This window comes from Mesocricetus auratus, unplaced genomic scaffold (genome assembly GCF_017639785.1).
Source record: "Mesocricetus auratus isolate SY011 unplaced genomic scaffold, BCM_Maur_2.0 Super-Scaffold_100004, whole genome shotgun sequence".
Taxonomy (NCBI): domain Eukaryota; kingdom Metazoa; phylum Chordata; class Mammalia; order Rodentia; family Cricetidae; genus Mesocricetus; species Mesocricetus auratus.
This window is the reverse complement of record NW_024429189.1, coordinates 115144676-115169268: the sequence shown is the minus strand read 5'-3', so window position 1 is coordinate 115169268 and position 24593 is coordinate 115144676. Positions and strand designations below refer to the sequence as shown.

The 24593-nt window shown below is 40.3% G+C and overlaps 1 protein-coding gene across 1 annotated transcript; it reads right to left on the bottom strand.

Annotated features, from left to right (window-relative positions):
* Window positions 1-728: 728 nt before the first annotated feature.
* LOC101828907 (cystatin 10-like) lies at window positions 729-4808 on the bottom strand. The gene is made up of 4 exons (XM_005072594.2): window positions 4704-4808; window positions 4296-4561; window positions 1449-1562; window positions 729-1071 (listed from the first exon to the last, which is right to left on the bottom strand). Exons 2-4 carry the CDS (start codon window positions 4542-4544, stop codon window positions 988-990), a joined length of 447 nt encoding a protein of 148 aa, XP_005072651.1. The 5' UTR covers window positions 4545-4561; window positions 4704-4808; the 3' UTR covers window positions 729-987.
* Window positions 4809-24593: the final 19785 nt, after the last annotated feature.

Here is a 24593-nt window from a genome sequence, read left to right as displayed (position 1 = left end):
GTTAGGAGAGATTACCACAGGCTGGTATACTGAGTGGTACCAGGTTAGATATGGTTGTTTGGGGTAAAGTGTGGATGGGGAGGTCAGGAAGACTCTAAAGCCTAGACCCCAAAGAAAGATGAGGAAAATATGGGTAAATGGGGTTAATGGAGCATAGAAGGGGTGGCACATAATGAATTATTTTTATATGTTTTTAAAATTTATATTACAAGTGTGTTATGAGAATTTTGCTTCGGTGTGCATCAGAAAGATTAGCCTACACTCTTCTTTTGTTTTTGGTAAATCCTTGTCTAGTTTAATTATTATTACAATACTGGTTTCATAAGGCAAATTGGTAGAATTCTATCTCTTTTTAGTTCATGAAGTTGCTTGAGGAATAAGTATGCTAGTTCTTCATTAAAGATCTGGTAGAATTTAGTAGTAAGATCCATCTAGACCTGGGTTTGTTTGCTTGATTATTTGGGAGGCTTTTTAAATTGCCTTTTCCATTTCACTGCTTATTACAACTGGGTTTAACTTGTTTATATGCTCTGTATCTAATTTTGATAGTTCGTATGTATGCATGTATGTATGTATATATATATATGTGTATGTGTGTGTGTGTGTGCATACATGTTTGTATATAGCCTCCTGACCTGTGATATACGTGAGTGAATGTGAAGCTCCATCTCCTCATGCTCCATTCTACTTTCTCACATGCCTTGGGACAGCAACAACTCATAAGGAGCTGATGGTAGTCTTTTATTGAGAAAAAGGTGAACAGCAAGCTACAGCTTTGTGCATTTATAAAGCAAGTAGAAGAAATCAACAAGGGACTAGCCATTTAGGTGTGCAGGGTATTTCTGTAGCATCCTTCTCTACTGATCTCTTGATTCTAGCATTCTGAAGAGACATCCTCTGGGGCTGGGACCCCTATCTAAGGAAAGGGGAACTAAAGGAGAAGCTAGAGAAAGGAGAAGTCAGCACAGTGTATTGTGGCATAGATCCTCAGGCTCTGTGACAGTTGAAGCTTGTCATGGACATCTTGTTCTCCCAGGGCACACTGTAGATCTTGAAATTGCAGATTACTCTCTACAAAAGGGGACAGAGGAGCAGTCAGTTTAGGTTACAGTTAAAGGAAAGGTACTCGGCCTGAGGAGTCAGATTAGAGTGGGAATGATATAAGTGAGACACCCATGCCTTATTAAGTCCCAAGGTACTAAGACTGACTCTGCAGCGTGAATTCATTATTTCTCTCATCATACCCCATAACACAGGCACACTTACACACACACATACACATACACACACAGGCACACTTACACACACACATACACCTTTCCTTATATACTGACACAACTGCACACAAACAATCCCAGATGTATCTGCACTCCTAAACCTACAGGCTTATGTACTCCCCAGCTTGCAAGATAACTCATCATCTTGCAGGTTTCAGTAAATGTGCATACCTGCTGCTGATCTGGCTGTTCAAAGAAGGGACAGTCAGTCAAATCAGACTGGGTTTTGGAACATGTGGTTCGACCGAATTTTATTTTCAAGTAGAAGTTCTTCCCAGCCACAACCTATAGTAAAAAGAGTGAGATTACATATATCCCTCCAGTCAATTTCATATGCTTGCAGTCAGTTTACATCACAGAGTTAACGTGTTCATAGCTCCATTCATAAGCAGTTGAAACTATCATCCAAAGAACAGACCAGCTACCTTTAAGTAGGGTAGCACAGGCCTGGATTGCAATTCATTTCCTTCTGAGCAACTCTGAAGGGGTACTCTGTGCTCCTGAGGAAGAGCAGAATCAGGATATGGAAAACAAAAGCCAAGGAATAACCATTTTGTTTTTCAGTGGGCTCTAGGAGTAAAGACAGAGCTCTAGAGAGAGGGCCATTTCCCAGGGTTGCTTTGAGAACAAGCAAAATCTCTGGGTTGTGCACAAGACTAACTCAACCTTGTTCACTGTGGCTCTGGAGGCAATGACAGTGGTGTACTCTAGGAAGGTCTCAGGCTGATGACTCACCTTCATCGGTATCCTCACCATAGCACACATCCCACGGGAAGCCTAAACGCTCTGTTTATCAGTGGTTGTCAAGACTCTTTTCTTTGTGGGGTATGGAAATGTGGTATGTTTACACATGAAGATAATTTAAGCCTAAAGGAAAATGACCATTACTGCCCCATCTTTTAGTCTGGTTGTCTTTGACGATATTTTTCAAGTGTGTAACAGACTTGCACATTTTACATTAGTTTGTAATTAGAGATGAGTTCAGCACATTCCTTGCACCAGGCATCCCAGATGAAACTTGTCAGGAAGGCATATTATGAGGTAAGGTACCTGAAAACAGAATTCTAGCTCTTGTCTTGAAGAATTAGGAGTAAGGTTCTTGATGCTTCAGTTTCTGAATTTCCCTCCTGTAAAACTAGATCCATAGACTCTATGGTCTATCTATCCCATATAATTCTCATCCTTCCATTTAAGATGATATTAGAAGTATGTTTCAATGCTGGCTTTGATCCCTTCTTATCTTGGTAATTATTCTATTTGATGAAGGATGATTCCATGCTGAAGAGGAAGAATCCAGGAAGGCAGAATCCAGAATCTTTGTAGAGGGGAGGCAGTGTCTTGGGTATTGGCTTTGATTTTTCCCATCTTAAAATAATGGTACCAGCCTCAATGTTCTTCCCCAGTTTTCAGAATTCTTTTGACAGTTTCAAGGCACTTGCTTAGGGGATTTAGGAGGGTACCTACCTGATGACTGATATTAACCTAGAAGAAACATTAGAGAAATCAGACTGAGCAGCAGTTGATGGATTCATGTGTTCCTTACGGATAGGAACTCTTTCTGAGAAATGTGTCCTCATAGGATTATACCCTGGAGCATCATCAAGCATGCATACAAAAGATAAAATGGCTAGTGTTCTTCTGGGCCATATCATTGTATGCAGAGCATATAGCTTAGTAAGATCTCATTGAGTGGAACATGACTGCCACAGCTGAATGGATCCTTCCATGATTTCAAGGTCAGGGCAGTTGGTTAGAGGCTGTTAGAAGAAAGGATATTTAGGTAATTGGATAAGGACGTCAGTCTTTGAGCATCAGCAAACTGAATGAGTCTGAAAGTAAGGTAACTGAATGTGTCTGCTGACTCCTGATTTTCTAAAAGAATCTTGCAGTTGTATAGGATACCCTTACTTTCAAGAACTTTTCATTGAACGAAGTATTTACTTTCAATGCATTCAAAAAGTAAATGCACATAGTCACATAGTCACACACTCCAGCAATACACCCTTGAGAGACTGTGAAGAATGGCCCAAGTATGGCTGAATGTAACAGGGGGTGAAGGACCTGCATGGAAGCTGTGTGATACTTTGTGGCTACTCTGAAGATTTGCTCCCATAGCAACATCAAGTGGTGTGTGTGTGTGTGTGTGTGTGCGGTAAAACTGTGCAAAAATTAAGAAAAAAGAGATCCGATCTGGAGAGAGAGTTCAGGAGTACATACTCACCTTCTGGAGGTCTTTGGTTTGATTTTCAGGACCAATAAATCAGCTCACAACCATTTGTAAGTCCTGCTGTCTTCTGACCCTCACAGGTATTCTCTCTCTCTCTCTCTCTCTCTCTCTCTCTCTCTCTCTCTCTCTCTCTCTCTCTCTCTCTCTCTCTGTTTCTCTCTGTCTCTCTGTCTCTCTCTGTCTCTCTGTCTGTCTCTCTCTGTCTCTGTCTCTATCTCTCCTTTCTCTTCTCTTTCAGACAAACACATGACATATACACACATACACACAAATAATTTAAAACCTTATACTTTCTTTTAAAATGTTAAAAGGAAGATACTTTAGAGATCATTCTGTGAGAGCTATCTGCCAGGTCTATTTGTCTTTCCTTGTAGTCATCTAGATAGTATTTTACACTGACCACAAAGAGTTAACTATGGCAGATTCTGACCCTAGCTCTGACAGCCTTTGTACTTCTGGCAAGCTGGAACTTGGAAACAGAATGCAGGTACTAGATAATTCCCCATAACTCTCCAGCTGGATTTCTAGCTAGTCTAAAGGAGACAATCCTAAATGCACCTATGCCTATGGAGGATTGTGGGACACCAGATATTTGCAGAGAACAGGGTTTGAACAGCAAATAGGAATGTATTTATATTATGGTTCAATTTGTAACGCCTGCAATGAATATTATTGTTCTTTGCAGGGACACAGAGGTGGATGCAATGTAGGGAAATAAGAGAATGATGGGGGCCATAGGCAAATACTCCAAAGGACAAACTCATCCCACTATACCTGGTCCAGGCACTCACCTGCTGACTGGCGCCCATCACCTTTATTGGCCTGCTAATGTACAGGTCATTTATCATATCATTGTAGGTTTTGACAGCAAATTCCACTGCTTTCTGCACCTCTTCATCCTTCAGGTCAACTGGCTCCACCCTACCTACGGCCACCTGCTCATCCTCAGCCTTAGCACTGGTTACAAGGCCCACAGCTAGGATAAATGTCAGGGCTAGAGAAGCCAACAGGGGCAGTGAGGGCCTCTGCAGACTGGCCATGGTTGATTGTAGTTGAGCTGCAGGGGAAATGAGGAGAAATAGTTCAGAGTGCTCCTGGTCTGCTGCCTGGCTTTTTAACTTGCAGAGTCAAGCTGCTGAGGTCCTCCTTACTCCACTCTACTTGTCCCCACCCCTTGGTCCTCCTTTCCCCAGACTTACCCACCCCTCTTCTTTCAACTCCAGGCTCTCCTTTTCCGGTGTTGACACCTTCTCTGGTGTTTTCTTCTCTTTTCCATTGCCACTTAGTTATTCTCCCTAAGTTCCCTCCTATATCCGTGTCAGTTTTGTCTCCACAAATGAGTCCTTGCCCTTCTGGGTTTGAAAAGTATGTGGTTTTGAGCTCAAGTTCTACAAAGCACCTTGGCTCCCTGAGGTCTTTGCAGGTCAAGGGTAGCCGTAATACCAAGACCTGGATATCGCCGGTTCAAGGATGTTATTTCAGAGTTTCCAGAAACAGCCAGTGCCCTTTCCTGGAGAACTTCTTTGCCAAGTACACTGAATTAACCTTTATTTGAAACAGGGAAAATTATTCCCTTTACAAAACTCACAGGTCAGAGCACTTAATAAATGAACTCCTAGAATTTCCCCTTGGGCCTGATGCTCTAGAACTTAGAAACAGAATCTGGTGGCAGAGCCTAGTATATAATGCTACAGCTGGCAGTTCAGTACAGAAACAACATGAACCCATGGATAGTTTTAAATTCTCTAGTAGACACATTAAAATGTATGAAGAAGTAGGTGAAATATTTTCAACAAAATTTTGTAATTTAGCTTATCAAATGTTATTTTACCATGTAGGAATACTTCTTAACAGATAGCTTATATTCCTTGGTGTCCATATGTATTAAATATTTGGACTCTGTGTTTGTTCTGCTAGGGCACATAGTTCTCCAGACTGGCCTCATTTCTAGCAACTCATGGCTATGTGTACTAAAAGCCATGATATAGGACAGTCAAGCAGTAGAACATGTTCTGGGGAAAATGAATTAAGTTCAGGGAATTATAGATGCCCTGCTTGTTGGAAATGCGAGAGAAGGACAGCGAGAGGAAGATGGGTGCCACTGGATACTTGTGTGTTGGGGTGGCTTTTGAGATCTTAAAAGGACAAGAGATCCGGTCTAAGCCACTGAACCAGAACTCCAGGCAGAGAGTATGCCCCTGAGACATAACACATTTTGTCTCTTCTAGAAACACAGAGCACCGGAGGATGTCTGAGCAGGAGAGGGGTATTGTAGGGTCTGTCACCCTGACAGGTGTAAGAACAATGCATGTGGGATAAAAGATCAAGCTGATTACAGAGAAGGTTTATGAAAATGAATATAAGAGTATGGTCTGTTCTTGCTGCTCCACTAACGGAGCCTCACTGTGACTTTGGCATTCTCCCTCTGTTTGGAACACTTATTTGGTTTGCCTAAACTCACCAGGAGGGAGATATGCTTAACATAGGCTGAATGCTCCACTTTATATGTGTAGAAGAATCTTAGCAAGTGTATATATCCCGTCCCCAACAAATCTACATAACATACTCAGAATGCTTTTTGGTACCTGTGCTGTCCCTGGTCACACACATGACTCTGTCTGTGTCTGAAGATTTTATATTACTCCTGGACTTCTAGAACACATTTGGTCAGCGGCATTTTTAGTTACCAGGTACCTCAGTGCTTTTTTTCTTATCCCTATTATCAGTTCTCTTTTGCCATAACCCATAGATCTTGTTCCTAGAATCCTGGCTATGGGCAACAGGGAATGAAGAAAGGACAAACACACAGATGGATGTAGAATGAAGCTGGGATCAGGTGGCATTCTCTAACCACTCCCTTGCAACTCAATACTTCACTGTGTTTATTAGGTACAGCAAAGATTTTGAGGTCAACTAGGCTGGGTAGAAGGTTCTATAGGAGAGCAGTCTCAGACTGTAAACATCACAGAGGAGGAATTTGTAGTTATCAGACTTTGCACACATATCAATTGCTAATAAATACTCATAATTGGACTCCCAAGAAAAGATTTGCCATTTTTAAGCTTGGTCCATATGAGTAATGCTTTCTGGATTATACCATGGGTCCAAGGGCTTGGAAGTCCTCAGAAAAGCTGTGTTTATCTCAAAATACACAATAACTCAGGGCTTCATTCACTTAGGGCTTCATCTGCTTACTACATTTGTTCTTTCCATGTGTATGAACATGTTAAGCTTGGTACTCTATGGACTGATAAAGCTTCAGTTTAGGTCAGTGAAGGCCTAGTCTCATTAAAGACCCTAAGAAAGGAATTGGCAGAGGATATTCTGAATAGACACTTGGTTTTACTTATTCTCTTGATCTTATCCTTTGTACAGAAAAAATGATGCTGTGACAAATGAACTCAAAGTGAAGACATACCACTTTACTAGAAACATCAGGTGGAGCTTAGTTGATTAAATGGCACCAATGACAGTCTTGGGAGTGGTGTGTGGTGGTAAGCTAGCATCTGTTCAGTCCAGTCTACTCTTGGGGTTGGTATTAAGTGAGAACAGGCCAACAGGAATGCAAGACTCTAATAGCTCTGTATGTAAAGATGCAGAGGAACCAGGAGGTGCTGAAGTAGAAGTTGTAACAACATGATAAAGAATATACAGCTGAGACAGTCAATGAAGGCTGCTATAGTGAACAACTTCTCAGTGTGGGCGAGATAGCCGTGTATTAGAGGAAGCTGCCTAGGACTTGTACAACTTATATGGAGAAACCAATGCCTAATTTCAAAGCTTCAAAGGGCAGATTACTTCTTTTACTAGGAATCAATGAAGTTAGTGACTTTAAGTGGAAGCCACTATTCATTTGTTTTGAAAATTCTAGAGCCCTTAAGAGTTACACTAAAGCATCATCAAATCCCGATTGGCAGAACACCTATTTACAACATGGTTCACTGAATATTTAAAGCCCACATTGACACCTACTATTTCAAAATATTCCTTTCAAAATATCACTAGTCATGGGCAGTGCAATTTGTCATCCAAGAGTTCTAACAGAGGTAGAGTAGGATAGTGCAATTTCTAAGCCACTAACAATATCTGTTCTGTAGCTCATGCATCAGAGAGTCTTTTGGACTTCCAAGCCTTGTAATTTAATTAGTCCATCCTCAAGGCTGTAGCCATGATCAATATTGACTCTGTGTTGTGGATACCTAAGGCTCATGGGAAGTGATCAAAATAGAAACATTAGCAAGAGTTTACAAGAAGATTATTCAAGACTTCATAGATTCCTTGGAGAGGTCTAAGTCCTCAGTGGAAGAAATCACTGTAGAGGTAGCAGAAACAGCAAGAGACTTGAAAGTATCAGTGAAGCCTGAATTGATTGGCATATGTCTTTATGGCGGGCAGCACATAGAAGGCATGATGCTGGTTCAAGACCAGAAAAAAATACATTTATTTTGTAAATGGGACATTCAAGTCATGGTGCTTTCTCTTTGGAGACCAGGTAATGACCATGTCCAGTTCTATGTTGACTTCATTTGTGGAGTGGCACTGCATAAGGGATATGATTTTATGCCCCCATTCATCATGAACATGTCTTTCTATTGTGAAATTGTACAGTGGCCAAAATAAAACCACTTAGAGGTTCCTGGAGGAAGATGAAGCATACACAATTATAATCAGATTCTATAAACTGTCAGGGAAAACAGTGTCTATAAGTAATCACATAAATACATAAGGAGTACAGTAATTTTTACTTTAACATTGGTACTTTCTTTAACTTTTGTAACTATTTCAATATTACCCCCCAAATACTTTTAGGATGACATTGAGTACATTTTGGTCTTTATATTCGTGGCAAGCTCAGGGTCATTATTCAGGCTTTTTTTTAAGCACCTGGCTTTTCTCTGTTGGCTTTTCTCTACCTCTTCTGGTTCTTTTTTTAATTTATTTTTCAGTTTAAACTTAGATAAGAAACAAGGTTGCTTCACAAGTCAGTTCCAGGTCCCTCTCCCCTTCCCTCCCCTCCTCCCGTGCCCTCCCCCAACCCCCCATTATCCCCTCATTTCCCCAGGGAGGGTGAGGCCCTCCATGGGGGTGTCCATAGTCTGTCATTTCATATAGGGCAGGGCCTAGACCCTTCCCCAAGAGTTCAGGGTGAGAGTGCACCTCACATGTCCTATGGGAGTCCAAAGTCCGTGTGTATACTCGTGATGTGTACTGATCTGCTGCCCAAGGCTCAATAGATTACCTAGGCCTCCTCACTGACACTCACATTCAGGGGGTCTTGATCATTCCCATGCTCGATTCCCAGGCTGATGCCTGGGATTCAAGAGTTAACCTTTGTCAGGTCAGCTGTTTCTGGGGGTTAAACCAGCCCAGTTTTAATCACATTGGTTATCAGTCTTCCCTCTCTGTTACTGGCTTTCTTGAGTAAAGCTCAGTACTTAACCTAGGGAGTCTGCCTCTTCTTCGATCAGCCACTAAATGAAGTTTCTGTTTCCCAGACTCTCTGGCCATGGGATTGTAGGCTGGCACTCCCCAGATCTATGTCTAAAATCCATATATGAGAGAGTACATGCCATGTTTCTATTTTTGTGACTGGGTTACCTCACTCAGGATGGTATCTTCTAGTGTCATCCATTTGCCTGCGAATCTCAGGATTCCATTGTTTTTTTCTGCTGAATAGTACTCCATTGTGTAAATGTACCACATTTTCTCTATCCACTCTTCGGTTGAGGGACATCTAGGTTGCTTCCAAGTTCTGGATATTACAAACAATGCTGCTATGAACATAGTGGAAAAGATGTCCTTGTTGTACGAATGGGCATCTTTTGGATATATGCCTAAGAGTGGAGTTGCTGGGTCTTGTGGTAGGTTTATTCCCATTTTTCTGAGGAATTTCCATACTTATTTCCAAAGTGGCTGGATCAGTTAGCACTCCCACCAGCAATGGAGGAGTGTCCCCCTTTCACCATATCCTCTCCAGCATAAATTGTCTTCGGTGTTTTAGATTTTAGCCATTCTGACAGGAGTGAGATGGTATCTCAGAGTTGTTTTGATTTGCATTTCCCAGATGGCTAAGGATGCTGAGCACTTTCTCAAGTGCATCTCAGCCATTTTAGACTCCTCTATTGAAAACTCTCTATTTAGTTCTGCAGCCCACTTTTTAATTGGATTCTTTGGTGTTTTGGAGACTTGCTTCTTGAGTTCTTTGTAAATTTTGGAGATCAACCCTCTGTCAGATGTGGGATTAGTGAATATTTTTTCCCATTCTGTGGACTGCCTTTTTGTCTTGCTGACAGTGTCCTTTGCCTTACAGAAGCTTCTCAGTTTCAGGAGGTCCCATTTATTAATTGTTGATCTCACTGTCTGTGCTAGTGTGTTATGTTCAGGAAGCTGTCTCCTGTACCAATTCGTTCAAGGGTACCACCCACTTTCTCTTCTAAGAGGTTCAGTGTGGCTGAATTTATGTTGAGGTCTTTGATCCATTTGGACTTAAGTTTTGTGCATGGCGATAAACATGGATCGATCCACATTCTTCTACATGCAACCCTCCAATTATGCCAGCACCATTTGTTGAAGATGCTTTCTTTATTCCATTGTATATTTTTAGATTCTTTTTCAAAGATCAGATGTTCATACGTGTGTGGGTTAATATCCGGGTTTTCAATTCGATTCCATTGGTCTACCTGTCTATTTTTGTACCAATACCAAGCTGTTTTCATGACTATAGCTCTATAATAGAGCTTGAGGTCAGGGACGGTGATGCCTCCAGATGTTGCCTTGTTGAACAGGGTTGTTTTGGCTATCCTCGGACATTTGTTTTTCCATACAAAATTGATGATTGTTATTTCAAGGTCTGTGAAGAATTGTGCTGGGATTTTAATGGGGATTGCATTGAATCTGTATATTGCTTTTGGCAGGATTGCCATTTTTACTACATTGATCCTACCTATCCAAGAGCATGGGAGATCTTTCCATTTTCTGAGGGCTGCTTTAATTTCTTTCTTTAAAGATTCAAAGTTCTTGTGATACAGGTCTTTCACTTATTTGGTTAGCATTACTCCAAGGTATTTTATTATGTTTGTGGCAATTGTAAAGGGTGATGTTTCTCTGATTTCTTTCTCAGCCCTTTTATCATCTGTATATAGTAGGGCTACTGATTTTCTTGAGTTGATCTTGTAGCCTGCCACTTTGCTGAAGGTGTTAATCAGCTGTAAGAGTTCCCTGGTAGAGTTCTTTGGGTCATTGATGTAAACTATCATATCATCTGCAAACAGTGAAAGTTTGACCTCTTCCTTCCCAATTTGTATCCCCTTGATCCCCCTTTGTTGTCATATGGCTCTGGCTAGAACTTCAAGTACCATGTTGAAAAGGTTTGGGGAGAGTGGACAGCCTTGTTTTGTTCCTGATTTTAGAGGAATTGCGTTGTTTCTGTCCATTTAGTTTGATGTTGGCTGTTGGTTTACTGTATATAGCTTTTACTATGTTTAAGTATGTCTCTGTTATCCCAGAACTCTCCAAGACCTTTATCATGAAGGGGTGTTGGATTTTTTCAAAGGCTTTTTCAGCATCTAGTGAGATGATCATGTGATTTTTGTTTTTCAGCTTGTTTAAATGGTGGATTACATTGATGGATTTTCGTATGTTGAACCATTCCTGCATCCCTGGGATAAAACCTATTTGATCGTGGTGAATGATTGTTTTGATGTGTTCTTGGATCCGATTTGCCAGTATTTTATTGAGTATTTTTGCATCAATGTTCATGAGGGATATTGGTCTGAAGTTCTCTTTCTTGGTTGTATCTTTGTGTGGCTTGGGGATCAAGGTTATTGAAGCCTCATAGAAAGAGTTTGGCAAAGACCCTTCTGTTTCTATTGTGTGGAATACTTTGAGAAGAATTGGTATAAGCTGTTCTTTGAATTTCTGGTAGAATTCTGCACTGAGGCCATCTGGACCTGGGCTTTTTTTGGTTGGGAGACTTTTGATGACTGCTTCTATTTCCATAGGGGTTATAGGTCAATTTAAATTGCTTATCTGCTCTTGATTTAGTTTTAGCAAGTGATAGCTATCCAGGAAGTCGTCCATTTCCTTTAAATTTTTGAATTTTGTGGAGTACAGGTTTTCAAAGTATGACCTGATATTTCTCTGGATTTCCTCAGAGTCCGTTGTTATGTCCCCCTTTTCATTTCTGATTTTGTTAATTTGCATGTTCACTCTCTACTGTCTGGTAAGTTTGGACAAAGGTTTGTCTATCTTGTTGATTTTCTCAAAGAACAAACTCTTCGTTGCATTGATTCTTTGTATTGTTTTCTTAGTTTCTACTTTATTGATTTCAGCCCTCAATTTGATTATTTCCTGGCATCTACTCCTCCTGGGGGAGTTTGCTTCTTTGTGTTCTAGAGCTTTCAGCTGTGCTGTTAATTCTCTAGTATAACTGTTCTCCAGTTTCTTCATGTGGGCACTTAGTGCTATGAACTTCCCACGTAGCACTGCTTTCAAAGAGTCCCATAGGTTTGGGTATGTTGTGTCTTCATTCTCATTGAATTCGAGGAAGTCTTTAATTTCTTTTTTTATTTCTTCTTTGACCCAGGGATGGTGCAGTTGAGCGTTATTCAATTTCCATGAGTTTGTAGGTTTTCTGCAATTTGTGTTGTTGTTGAATTCTAATTTTAAAGCATGGTGGTCTGATAAGATGCATGGAGTTATTCCAATTTTTTTGTAGCTGCTGAGTTTTGATATGTTGCCAAGTATGTGGTCGATTTTTGAGAAGGTTCCATGTGGTGGTGAGAAGAAGGTATATTGTTTTTTATGTGGATGAAATGTTCTATAGATGTCTGTTAATCCCAGTTGGGTCATTACTTCTATTAGACCCTTTGCTTCTTTGTTGAGTTTCTGTCTGGTATTCCTGTCTAGTGGTGAGAGTGGTGTGTTCAAATTGCCCACCATAACTGTATGGGGCTTTAGATGTGATTTAAGTTCTAATAATGTTTCTTTTACAAATGTGGATGCCTTTGTATTTGGGGCATAGATGTTCAGGATAGACACTTCATTTTGGTGGGTTTCACCTGTGATGAGTATAGAATGACCTCCTTCATTTCTTTTGATTGATTTTATTTTAAAGTCTACTTTGTTAGATATTAGGATTGCTACCCCTGCTTGTTTCTTGGGTCCATTTGATTGAAAAATTTTTTCCCAACCTTTAACTCTCAGGTAATGTCTGTCTTTGAGGGTGAGGTGTGTTTCTTGTATGCAGCAGAAGGAAGGGTTCTGTCTTCGAATCTATTCTGCTAGCCTGTGTCTTTTTATGGGTGAGTTAAGGCCATTAATCTTGAGGGATGTTAATGACCATTGATTGCTCATCCTTCTTCGATTTGCAATGGTTGTTGGTGGTGGAACTATGTGTGGAATTTCACCCCTTTGTTCTGTTGGCTGTTGGTAGAGAGGGATTCTCTAATGCCTATATTTTTGTGATTGTAGTTAGCTTCCTTGGGTTGGAGTTTTCCTTCCAAAATTTTCTGTAGGGCTGGGTTAGTGGATATGTATTGATTGAATCTAGTTTTGTCATGGAATATCTTGTTTTCTCCATCTATAGTGATTGAGAGCTTTGCCGGGTATAGTAGTCTGGGCTGGCATCCATGGTCTCTTAGTGTTGGTAGAATATCTATCCAGGACCTTCTGGCTTTCAGAGTTTCCATAGAGAAGTCAGGTGTAATTCTGATAGGTCTGCCTTTATGTGTTACTTAACTTTTTTTCCTTAGCTGCTCTTAATATTCTTTCTTTATTCTGTATATTTGGGGTCTTGATTATTATGTGGTGAGGGGATTTTTTCCTGGTCCTCTCTATTTGGTGTTCTGTAAGCTTCTTGTACCTTTATTGGCATGTCTTTCTTAAGGTTGGGAAAGTTTTCTTCTATGATTTTGTTGAATATGTCTTCTGCTCCTTTGATGTGGTTTTCTTTTCCTTCTTCTATACCTATTATTCTTAGGTTTGGTCTTTTCATGGTGTCCCATATTTCCTGGATGTTTTGTGTCAAGGATTTGTTGGACTTAAGGTTTTCTTTGGTTGATGAATCATTTCTCCTAGTGTATCTTCAACACTTGAGATTCTCTCTTCCATCTCTTCTATTCTGTTGGTAATGCTTGTATCGATAGAGCCTGACTGTTTGCCCAGCTTTTCTATTTCCTGCCTTTCTTCAGATTGTGTTTTTCTTATTGTCTCTATTTCAGTTTTCAATCCTTGCAGTGTTTGCATTGTTCTTGCAATTTTCGGTTTATCTTTTCGTCCATTTGTTGCCTTTTATGAATTTTTGGTTTGTTCTTTCTTCCATTTCTTGCATTTTTAGTTTGTTTTTTGTTCAATTTCTTGCATTTTTTGCTTTGTTTCTTCTTCCATTTCCTGCCTTTTTAGGTTAGTTTCTTCTTCCATTTCTTTCATTTTTTTGCTTTGTTTTTTCTACCATTTCTTGCATTTTTTGCTTTGTTTCTTCTTCCATTCCCTGCCTTTTTTGGTATGTTTCTTCTTCATTTCTTTCATTTTTTGCTTTGTTTTTTCTACCATTTCTTGCATTTTTTGGTTTGTTTTTTTCTTCCATTTCTTGCATTTTTTGGTTTGTTTTTTCTTCCATTTCTTTGAGGGATTTTCCTATATCCTCTTTTAGGGCCTCTATCATTTTCATGAAAATGATTTTAAGGTCATTCTCTTCTGCTTTGTTCGCATTGCAATCTTGGAGTCTTACTGGTGTGGAGTCTCTAGAATCTGGTGGTGTCATATTTGTTTTCTGTTGCTGAGTGTGTTTTGTATTGTCTCTTTCCCATCTCTTCTTCTAGTGGGTGCAGAAAGAGACCCTTACTGGTATGGGGACCAGAGTTCCTTTTTGGTGGGTGCTAGCAAGTCCAATAATCTGGTGGTTCTTCTATTCCTTGTCCTCATTCTCGTCCCGTGGGTGGAGAAGAAGAACAGGAATCTGGGGTGCTTAGCCTCCTACCTGGTCCCCTGGACCCTATGCTGGATCCTGTTGTACCTGGTCCTGCAGCCAGAACAGCTGCTCCCCTGGTACACTGTACAGTTTTAGCTTCTTTGTCAAAAATCAAGTGTTCATAGGTGTGTGGGTTAAAATTAGAGCTTTCGATTCAGTTCCATTGGTCTACCTGCCTATTTTTGTGCCAATACCAAGCTGTTTTCAGGACTATAGCTCTATAATAGAGCTTGAAGTCAGGTATGGTGATGCCTCCTGAAGTTCCTTTATTGTATAGGGATGTTTTAGCTACCCTGGGCCTTTTGTTTTTCCATATAAAGTTGATTAATGTTCTTTCCAGGTCCTTGAAGAATTGTAATAGAATTTTGATAGGGATTGCATTGAATCTGTAGACTGCTTTTGGCAAGATTGCCATTTTTATTATGTTGATCCTACCAATCCAAGAGCATGGGAGATCTTCTTTGATTTCTTTCTTTAAAGACACAAAGTTCTTGATATACAGGTCTTTAATTTCCTTGGTTAACATTATCCCCAGATATTTGATGCTGTTTTTGGCTATTGTAAAGGGTGATGTTTCTCTGATTTCTTTCTCAGTCACTTCATCATCTGTATATAATCGGGCCACTGATTTTTTTGAGTTTACCTTGTATCCTGCCACATTGCTGAAGGTGTTTATCAGCTCTAGGAGTAACCTTGCAGAGTTTTTTGGGTCACTTATGTAGACTATCATATTATCTGCAAATAGTGAAAGTTTGACTTCTTCTTTTCCTATTTGTATCCCCTTTATCTCCTTTTGTTGTCTTATTGCTGTAGCTAGAACGTCAAGTACAATATTGAAGAGATATGGAGAGAGAGGACAGCCTTGTCTTGTTCCTGATTTTAGAGGAATTGCTTTGAGTTTCTCTCCATTTAGTTTGATGTTAGCTGTTGGTTTACTGTATATTGCTTTTATTATATTCAGGTACATTCCTGTTATCCCTGGTCTCTCTAGGACCTTTATCATGAAGGGGTGCTGGATTTTGTCAAAGGCTTTTTCAGCATCTATTGAGATGATCATGTGGTTTTTCTTTTGCAGATTGTTAATATGGTGGATTACATTGATAGATTTTCTAATGTTGAACCATCCCTGCATTCCTGGGATGAAGCCAACTTGATCGTGGTGGATGATTTTTCTGATGTGTTCTTGAATCCGGTTTGCGGGTATTTTATTGAGTATTTTTGCATCAATGTTCATGAGGGAAATTGGTCTATAGTTCTCTTTCTTAGTTGTGTCTTTGTGTGGCTTGGGTATCAAGGTAATTGTAGCCTCATAGAAAGAGTTTGGCAGTGAGCCTCCTGCTTCCATTGTGAGGAATACTTTGAGGAGTATTGGAATTAGCTCTTCTTTGAATTTCTGGTAGAATTCTGCACTGAAGCCATCTGGGCCTGGGCTTTTTGGTTGGGAGACTTTTGATGACTGCTTCTATTTCATTAGGGGTTATAGGTCTGTTTAGATTGTTTATCTGTTCTTGATTTAGTTTTGGCAAGTGATATCTATCCAGGAAATTGTCCATTTCCTTTAAATTTTCAAATTTTGTGGAGTACAGATTTTCAAAGTATGCCCTGATGATTCTCTTGATTTCCTCAGAGTCCATTGTTATGTCCCCTTTTTCATCCCTGATTTTGTTTTTTGGTTTTTTTTTTGAGCCTGACCTGGAACTCTCTTTGTAGAACAAGCTGGACTCAAACTCACAAAGATCCACTTGCTTCTACCTCCTGAGTGCTGGGGTTAAGCGTGTGTTCCACCACTGCCCAGTAACTGTAAGATTTTTAATATATGCAGCCGAATTGCTGTCTCTCCGAATGCTCTCTCTCTCTCCCTTAGTCGCAGATGACTGAGCTTTTGGGGCTAGCTTGGACACGTGCTGATTATCAAACAGGAAATCTCAATGGATGAGCCCCTGTGTGTGTGTTGAATTAAGAGCACTGGCACTCATTCTTGGATGTATATTAGAATCAGTTAAGGGGTCTTGTGATTTTTTTTCTAGAACTGGCTATTATTTATTTATTTTTTATCATTTTTTATTTTAACTTTAAATAGCTTGTTTTACATGTCAATCCCAGTTCCCTCTCCCTCCCCTCTTCCCGCACTCCCCTTCCCCCCTCCCTCCCACCCTATTGCCAAATCCTTCCACATAGGGGATATCTAGAGTCTGTCATTTTACTCTTGGTAGGGTCAAGGCACTCCACTAAGAGTCCAGGCTGAGAGAGCATCTCTCTTGTTAATTAGCATGCTCTCCCTCTGTCTTTTGGTTAGTTTGGACAGAGGTTTATCTATTTTGTTGATTTTCCCAAAGAACCAACTCTTTGTTTCATTGATTCTTCTCAGTGTTTTTCTGGTTTCTACTTGATTGCTTTCAGCCCTCAATTTGATTATTTCCTGGCGTCTGCTCCTCCTGGGGGAGTTTGCTTCTTTTTGTTCTAGAACATTCAGCTGTGCTATTAATTCTCTAGTATGACTGTTCTCCAGTTTTTTCATGTGGGCACTTAGTGCTATAAACTTTCCTCTCAGCACTGCTTTCAAAGTGTCCCATAAGTTTGTGTATGTTGTGTCTTCATTCTCATTGAAATCGAGGAAGTCTTTAATTTCTTTTTTTATTTGTTCCTTTACCCAGGGATGGTGCAATTGTGCATTGTTCAATCTCCATGAGTTTGTAGGGTTTCTGCGATTTGTGTTATTGTTGAATTCTAATGTTAATGCATGGTGGTCTGATAAGATGCAGGGGGTTATTCCAATTTTTTTGTATCTGTGGAGATTTGCTATGTTTCCTATTATGTGGTCAATTTTAGAGAAGGTTCCATGTGGTGCCAAGAAGAAGGTATATCCCTTTGTATTTGGGTGGAATGTTCTATAGATGTCTGTTAAACCCAGTTGGGTCATAACTTCTATTAGTTCTTTTGTTTCTTTGTTAAGTTTCTGTCTGGAGGTCCTGTCTAGCGGTGAGAGCGGAGTGTTGAAGTCTCCTACTATTAGTGTGTGAGATTTTATGTGCATTTTGAGCTTTAGTAATGTTTCTTTCACGAATGTAGGTGCCTTTGTATTTGGGGCGTAGATGTTTAAAATTGAGACTTCTTGTTGATGTATTTTTCCTTTGATGAATATGAAGTGTCCTTCTTCATCTCTTTTGATTGATTTTAATTTGAAGTCTAATTTGTTAGATATTAGGATTGCTACACCCGCTTGTTTCTTGGGACCGTTTGATTGGAAGATCTTTTCCCAACCCTTTACTCTGAGATAACGCCTGTCTTTGATGTTGAGATGTGTTTCTTTTATGCAGCAGAAGGAAGGGTTCTGTCTTCATATCCATTCTGCTAGTCTGTGTCTTTTTATAGGCAAGTTGAGGCCATTGACATTGAGGGATATTAATGACCATTGATTGGTGATCCTTGCTTGTGCTTGATTTATTGTTAGTGAAGTTATTTTGTGTAGTTTCTCCTCCCTTTTTCTTTTGGTGTTTTGTAAAGTGTGATTATATATTGCCTGTGTCTTTGTGAATGTAGTTATCTTCCTTGGCTCTAGGTTTTCCTTCTAGCATTTTCTGTAGAGCTGGATTCATGGATACGTATTGTTTAAATCTGGCTTTGTCTTGGAATATTTTGTTTTCTCCATCTATGGTAATTGAGAGCTTTGCTGGATATAGTAGTCTGGGCTGGCATCCTTGTTCCCTTAGCATTTGTAGGACATCTGTCCAGGATCTTCTGGCTTTCATCGTTTCCATTGAGAAGTCAGGTGTAATTCGGATAGGTCTGCCTTTGTATGTTACTTGGCCTTTTTCTTTAGCTGCTCTTAATATTTTCTCTTTACTCTGTAGGTTTGATGTTTTGATTATTATATGGCGAGGTGACTTCTTTTTCTGGTCGAGCCTATTTGGTGTTCTGTAAGATTCTTGTACTTTCATAGACATATCTTTCTTTAGGTTAGGGAAGTTTTCTTCTATGATTTTGTTGAATATGTTTTCTGTACCTTTAAGTTGAATTTCTTCACCTTCTTCTATACCTATTATTCTCAGGTTTGGCTTCTTCACGGTGTCCCATATTTCCTGGATTTGTTGGTTTTGAGATTTTCTTTGGTTGACGACTCTATATCCTCTAATGAGTCTTCAACACCTGAGATTCTCTCTTCTATCTCTTGTATTCTATTGGTGATACTTGCATCTGTAGTTCCTGATCGTTTATCCAGCTTTTCTATTTCCAGCATCCCTTCATTCTGTGTTTTCTTTATCGTTTCTATTTCAGCTTTCAATCCTTCAACTGTTTGAGTTGTTTCCTTCATTTTTTTGGTTGTTCTTTCTTGGTGCTCTTTAGATTCTTTGAGAGATTTGCTTATTTCTTGAATTTTCCCCCCATTTCATGGATTTTTTTGTTTGTTTTTTCTTCTATTTCTTTAAGGGATTTCCTCGTTTCTTCTTTGAGGGTCTCCATCATCTTCATGAAATAATTTTTAAGGTCTGTCTCCTCTTCTTCGTCTATGTAGTGCTTTTCAGGTCTTGCTGGTGTTGGATCCCTGGATTCTGGTGGGGTCATGTTGGTGTTTCTATTGCTGAGTGATCTCTTATTCTGTCTTCTTCCCATCTCTTTCAGTGGGTGCTGGCGGGGTCTTTCCGTCTCCACTGGTCTCCTTCCTTCCTGCAGCTGAAGCTGGGAATCCTGACACAGAGTTTGGGTCCTGGTAGGGCTGATGTCTTTCCTGAAGCTGGTCTCACTAGGGTTGGGGTCTTGGAATTGTTGACTTCTTTGCTGTGTGGGCAGGTCTCCTGAAGCTGTACTCGCTGGGGTTGGGGTCTTGGAAGGGCTGATGTCTTTCCTGAAGCTGGTCTCACTGGGGTTGGGGTCTTGGAAGGGCTGATGTCTTTCCTGTGTGGGTGGGTCTTCTGGATGCCGGGAGCGGCCCTGAAGATCAAGGGGGATGGGGGAAGGGTGGGCGGTCCCCGCCGGAGACTCAATCTCACCTGAAGCTGGACTCGCTGGGGTTGGGGTCTTGGAGGGGCTGATGTCTTTCCTGAAGCTGGACTCGCTGGGGTTGGGGTCTTGGAGGGGCTGATGTCTTTCCTGAAGCTGGACTCGCTGGGGTTGGGGTCTTGGAGGGGCTGATGTCTTTCCTGAAGCTGGACTCGCTGGGGTTGGGGTCTTGGAGGGGCTGATGTCTTTCCTGAAGCTGGACTCGCTGGGGTTGGGGTCTTGGAGGGGCTGATGTCTTTCCTGAAGCTGGACTCACTGGGGTTGGGGTCTTGGAGGGGCTGATGTCTTTCCTGTGTGGGCAGGTCTTCTCAGACACTCTCTTTTAGCCTCCTTATGCATCAGGCACCTACATGGCACAAAGACATGCCTGCAGGTAAATCACTCATACATATAAAATACAAATTTTAAAATATACATTTAAAGATAAAAAATAATTATATTTAGTTTTGTTGTGAATTTATTTCCAGAAAGGTTTGGTAATGATTCTTGTGACAGTAGTTTGATAACTGACTTCATAATACAGTGTCCACTCATACTTGGTTTTTAGCTGAACAGAAATAAATTTTCCTCAGTTTATGTTCTTCCTTAAATTTGGTTTCATGACTATAACGGGTACTGTGGATACATTATATACCAATAAGACAGCAGCTCATAAAATGTTATCAAACATCATCTCTCACTGCACAGATACTTTGAAACACAAATTCAATCAATTGGGCAATCTTCATGACGTGTTATGAACAAAATGCCATAATGACTACCATCCTTGAGCAGCCACCACTATGATCAGTCAGAAGTATCAACATCCTGGCAAAATCTCCACAGCTAAAAGGTTACTGCCCATTAGGTTCAGATGATTGGTTGCATAGTCTTTAGCAATAAAATACTTTTTAATTAAGGGGTGTACATTGTTTCTAGGCTATTGCACAAAAAACAGACACCAGTTCCCTGTAAATATAACTTTATGTGGACCAGGAAACTAAAAGTTCTTGTAGTTTGATGTATTGTAATATTCACTTTGTGTTAATACTGCTAACCATTACCTATAATTATGGATAATTATAAAAGAATAAGTAAACAGCTCTTAGAATTATCTGCAAAATTATTATGGGTATGATATCAACACATAGCCTTTATTTGCAAATTAGACCTGATAAAGAACTATTGTCTAAAATAAGAAAAAAACTCTTTTTAATTTTTATTAGAATTTCTTTTCCTACAATATATTTTGGTCATGATTTCCTGCTTCATGAACTCTTTCCAGATTATCCCACTCTTCCTGCTATCAGAGGAAAAAGGTAATCATCAATGTTACTCAATTTAAAAACCCTATGATCCAAGATGTGATCTGTCTAAAAGACATACTGGTGCAATGGTGGCACAGATGTTATAGGAGTAACCAACCACTCTTTGATTGGCTTTAAGACCAACTTCATGAAATGGAACCCATACTTGACACAGCTAAAGTGACCAGTAACCTTATAATAGCTAGGTTGAAGGCCCTATAGGAAAACCTACTACTATTGTTCTGCTGAAGGAACATACCAATAAAACAACTTCTAATCACATGTTGTTATACCTATAGATCAGTGCATACTTCAGCCCTCCTAGAGAAGCTTCTTATTCCAGTAGATGAAAATTAATACAGAGATCCACATCTTTTCAAGAAATTTAAAGTTATTCATACTTTGAGAATTTCATAAATGTGTATAATGTATTTGATGGCATTCATTCCTACTTCCCTCCAACTCCTCCTAGATGACCCCACCACATTCCTCTCCAAATTTCATATCATATTTTTGTAATCCACTGATCTAATTCAAGCTGCCCTATGTGCATGGATTTAGGACCCTCCATTGTAACATATACATATCTACAAAGGGCCATATCTCTGAAGAAAACTAATTCTTCCTCCAACAATAGGTTTCAATTGCCAAAGGCCTTCAACTAGGAGTAGGGCTTCCTGGCCTGTTACACATCAGTGTTGGAATTCTGACTGGATTGATTTCTTGCAACCTTTTATGCAAGCAACCATAATCTCTCTTAGCTCATAAATATAATAGTTCCATTATGTTGGGAAGATACTCTTTCACAACAGTATTCTCCTGACTCTTAGATTTGTACAAGTCTCTCTTCTGCAAAATCCCTGTGTGTGTGTGTGTGTGTGTGTGCACGCACGCATGCCCACACGCATGCACGCATGTGTGTAACTGATAAGGAAAATACCAATTAGCATCTAAAGTGGAGTAACATAATCCAGAAGGCAGCAACACCTTACATTATATGCTGCTGTGACCTCCAAGGATCACAACTTGACCAGGCAAATTAAAGGGGCATATCATACAGCTTCCACTGGTATTGCACTGTTTCATAACACATGAATGATATGAAGAATTATATTCCTGCATAGGGTAACTCCATTGTAGATCCTATACATATGGAAGCTTCTATTTTTTATCATTTTTTATTTTAATTTTAAATAGCTTGTTTTACATGTCAATCCCAGTTCCCTCTCCCTCCCCTCTTCCCGCACTCCCCTTCCCCCCCTCCCTCCCACCCTATTGCCAAATCCTTCCACATAGGGGATATCTAGAGTCTGTCATTTTACTCTTGGTAGGGTCAAGGCACTCCCCTAAGAGTCCAGGCTGAGAGAGCATCTCTATTTGTGCTATAGGCACACGAAGACAGTTTGTATACCAGGGATAGACACTGATCCACAGCTCAGGGCCCCATAGGTTGCCCAGGCCTTCTCACTGACACTCACATTTGGGGGGGTCCAGATCAGTCCCATGCTGGCCTCCCCACTGTCAGTCTGGGGTCCAAGAGCACTCCCCTGTTCAGATCAGCTGTCTCTGCTTGTTTTGCCAGCCCATTCTTTGCCAATTTGCTCATCACTCCTCTCTCTCTGTCACTGGGTTCCTTGGGTTCAGTTCAGTGCTTAGTTGTGTGTTTGCCTCTGCTTCCATCAGTCACAGGATGAAGGCTCCCGGATGGTTATAGACATCAAGTTCATTATCAGGAATGGGCATTCGAGGTGGTCCCTCCACTATTGCTTAGCTTGCCAATTGATGTTATACCTTTAGATCACTCGAGGTCACTCTGGTGCCTGATCTGTCTTCGATCCTATGATTCCCTCTTCCCCCTATTCTACCCCCACCCCCTCAACTTCCTGTTCCCCCATGACCAACTCCCTTCCTCTTTACCCCCTCTATTCTTCCCAGGTCCCACTCCCCCCCACCCCTCGCCGTGTTCCCCATCCATTCAGAGGATCTTGTCTCCATCCTCTTCTCTTGGGTACTATGCATATATGCCTATCTTTTAGGTTCTTTCCTGTTTCCCAGACTCTCTATCTGTGGAAGTGCAGACTGGCACTATCCTGATCCATATCTAAAATCCATATATGAGTGAGTACATACCATGTTTGTCTTTTTACGACTGGGTTACCTCACTCAGGATGGTTTCTTCCAGTGCTATCCATTTCCCTGCGAATTTCAAGATTCCATTGTTTTTTTCTGCTGTGTAATCCTCCATTGTGTAAATGTACCACATTTTCTCTATCCACTCTTCAGTTGAGGGGCATCTAGGTTGCTTCCAGGTTCTGGCTATTACAAACAATGCTGCTATGAACATAGTGGAGCAGATGCCCTTGTTGTATGAACCTGCCTCATTTGGATAAATGCCTAAGAGTGGAATTGCTGGGTCTAGTGGTAGATTAATTCCCATTTTCCTGAGGAATCTCCATACTGATTTCCAAAGAGGCTGTATGAGTCGGCATTCCCACCAGCAGTGGAGGAGTGTTCCTCTCTCTCCACATCCTCTCCAGCATAAATTGTCTTCGGTGTTTTTGATTCTAGCCATTCTGACAGGAGTAAGATGGTATCTCAGAGTTGTTTTGATTTGCATTTCCCTGATGGCTAAGGATGTTGAGCACTTTCTTAAGTGTCTCTTGGCCATTTTAGCCTCCTCTACTGAGAATTCTCTATTTAGCTCTGTACCCCACCTTTCAAGTGGATCCTTTGGTGTTTTGGAGACTTGTTTCTTGAGTTCTTTGTAAATTTTGGAGATTAGCCCTCTGTCAGATGTAGGGTTAGTGAATATCTTTTCCCATTCTGTGGCCTGCCTTTTTGTCTTTTTGACTGTGTCCTTTGCCTTACAGAAGCTTTTTAGTTTCAGAAGGTCCCATTTGTTAATTGTCGATCTCAGTGCCTGTGCCACTGGTGTTATGTTTAGGAAGTGGTCTCCTGTACCAACTCGTTGAAGAGTATCTCCCACTTTCTCTTCTAAAAGTTTCAGTGTGGCTGGATGTGGAAGCTTCTATTTTATTAGCTGCCCTCATGGCCTTTTCAGGCATCCTTAGTATGTTTGAGATCATCAGAATTCCTTTTTGTTCCCCCATCTCTCATCATTTATGTTCCCTCATTATTCCATTTGTCCCTTTGTATTTCTTGTGTCCTCCTATCCCCTCACATATTTAATGCATTTCTTTGTCCCTTAAGTGACCTCTTTCTGGTTTTTGGCTTCTATGAGCTCTCTTTGTTAATCACACATATCTTAATATTTGACACTAAGAAGTATATGAGAGAGATCATGTGGTGTTTGCATTTGGGGGCTGGGAAATTAATAAGTATGATTTTTCCCAAGTTTCATTCATTTATCAATAAATTTCATGAATTCGTTTTTCTTTAAATCTGAATAAAATTCCATTGAGTATATGCACATTTTCATTATCCTTAGTTCAGGTACACTTTAGCCATCCCATTTCCTAAACAAAGAACTTTAAAACTAATAATTAAGGAAAGGAGCAATGGATTTAAAATGTGAGTGAACAATCTATAAAAGATACCTTGCCAAAAGGTAAGCAGATGGCAAATAAGTAAGTTAAAATGTGCATCACATCATATGTCTTCAGGGAATTGTAAAATAATACAATGAAATGTCATCAAACTCCTGTTAGAATGACCAAAATCCATTACAAACGTAGCACCAGATGCTGCTGAGCATGTAGAACCTCTGGCATCCTCTTTTATTTATGGTGGGATTACAAACAATATGGCTCCTCTGGAAAGCAGTTGAGTTTTTTCTTAAATAAAAACTAAATATTTGTTCATAATGTAATCCAGTA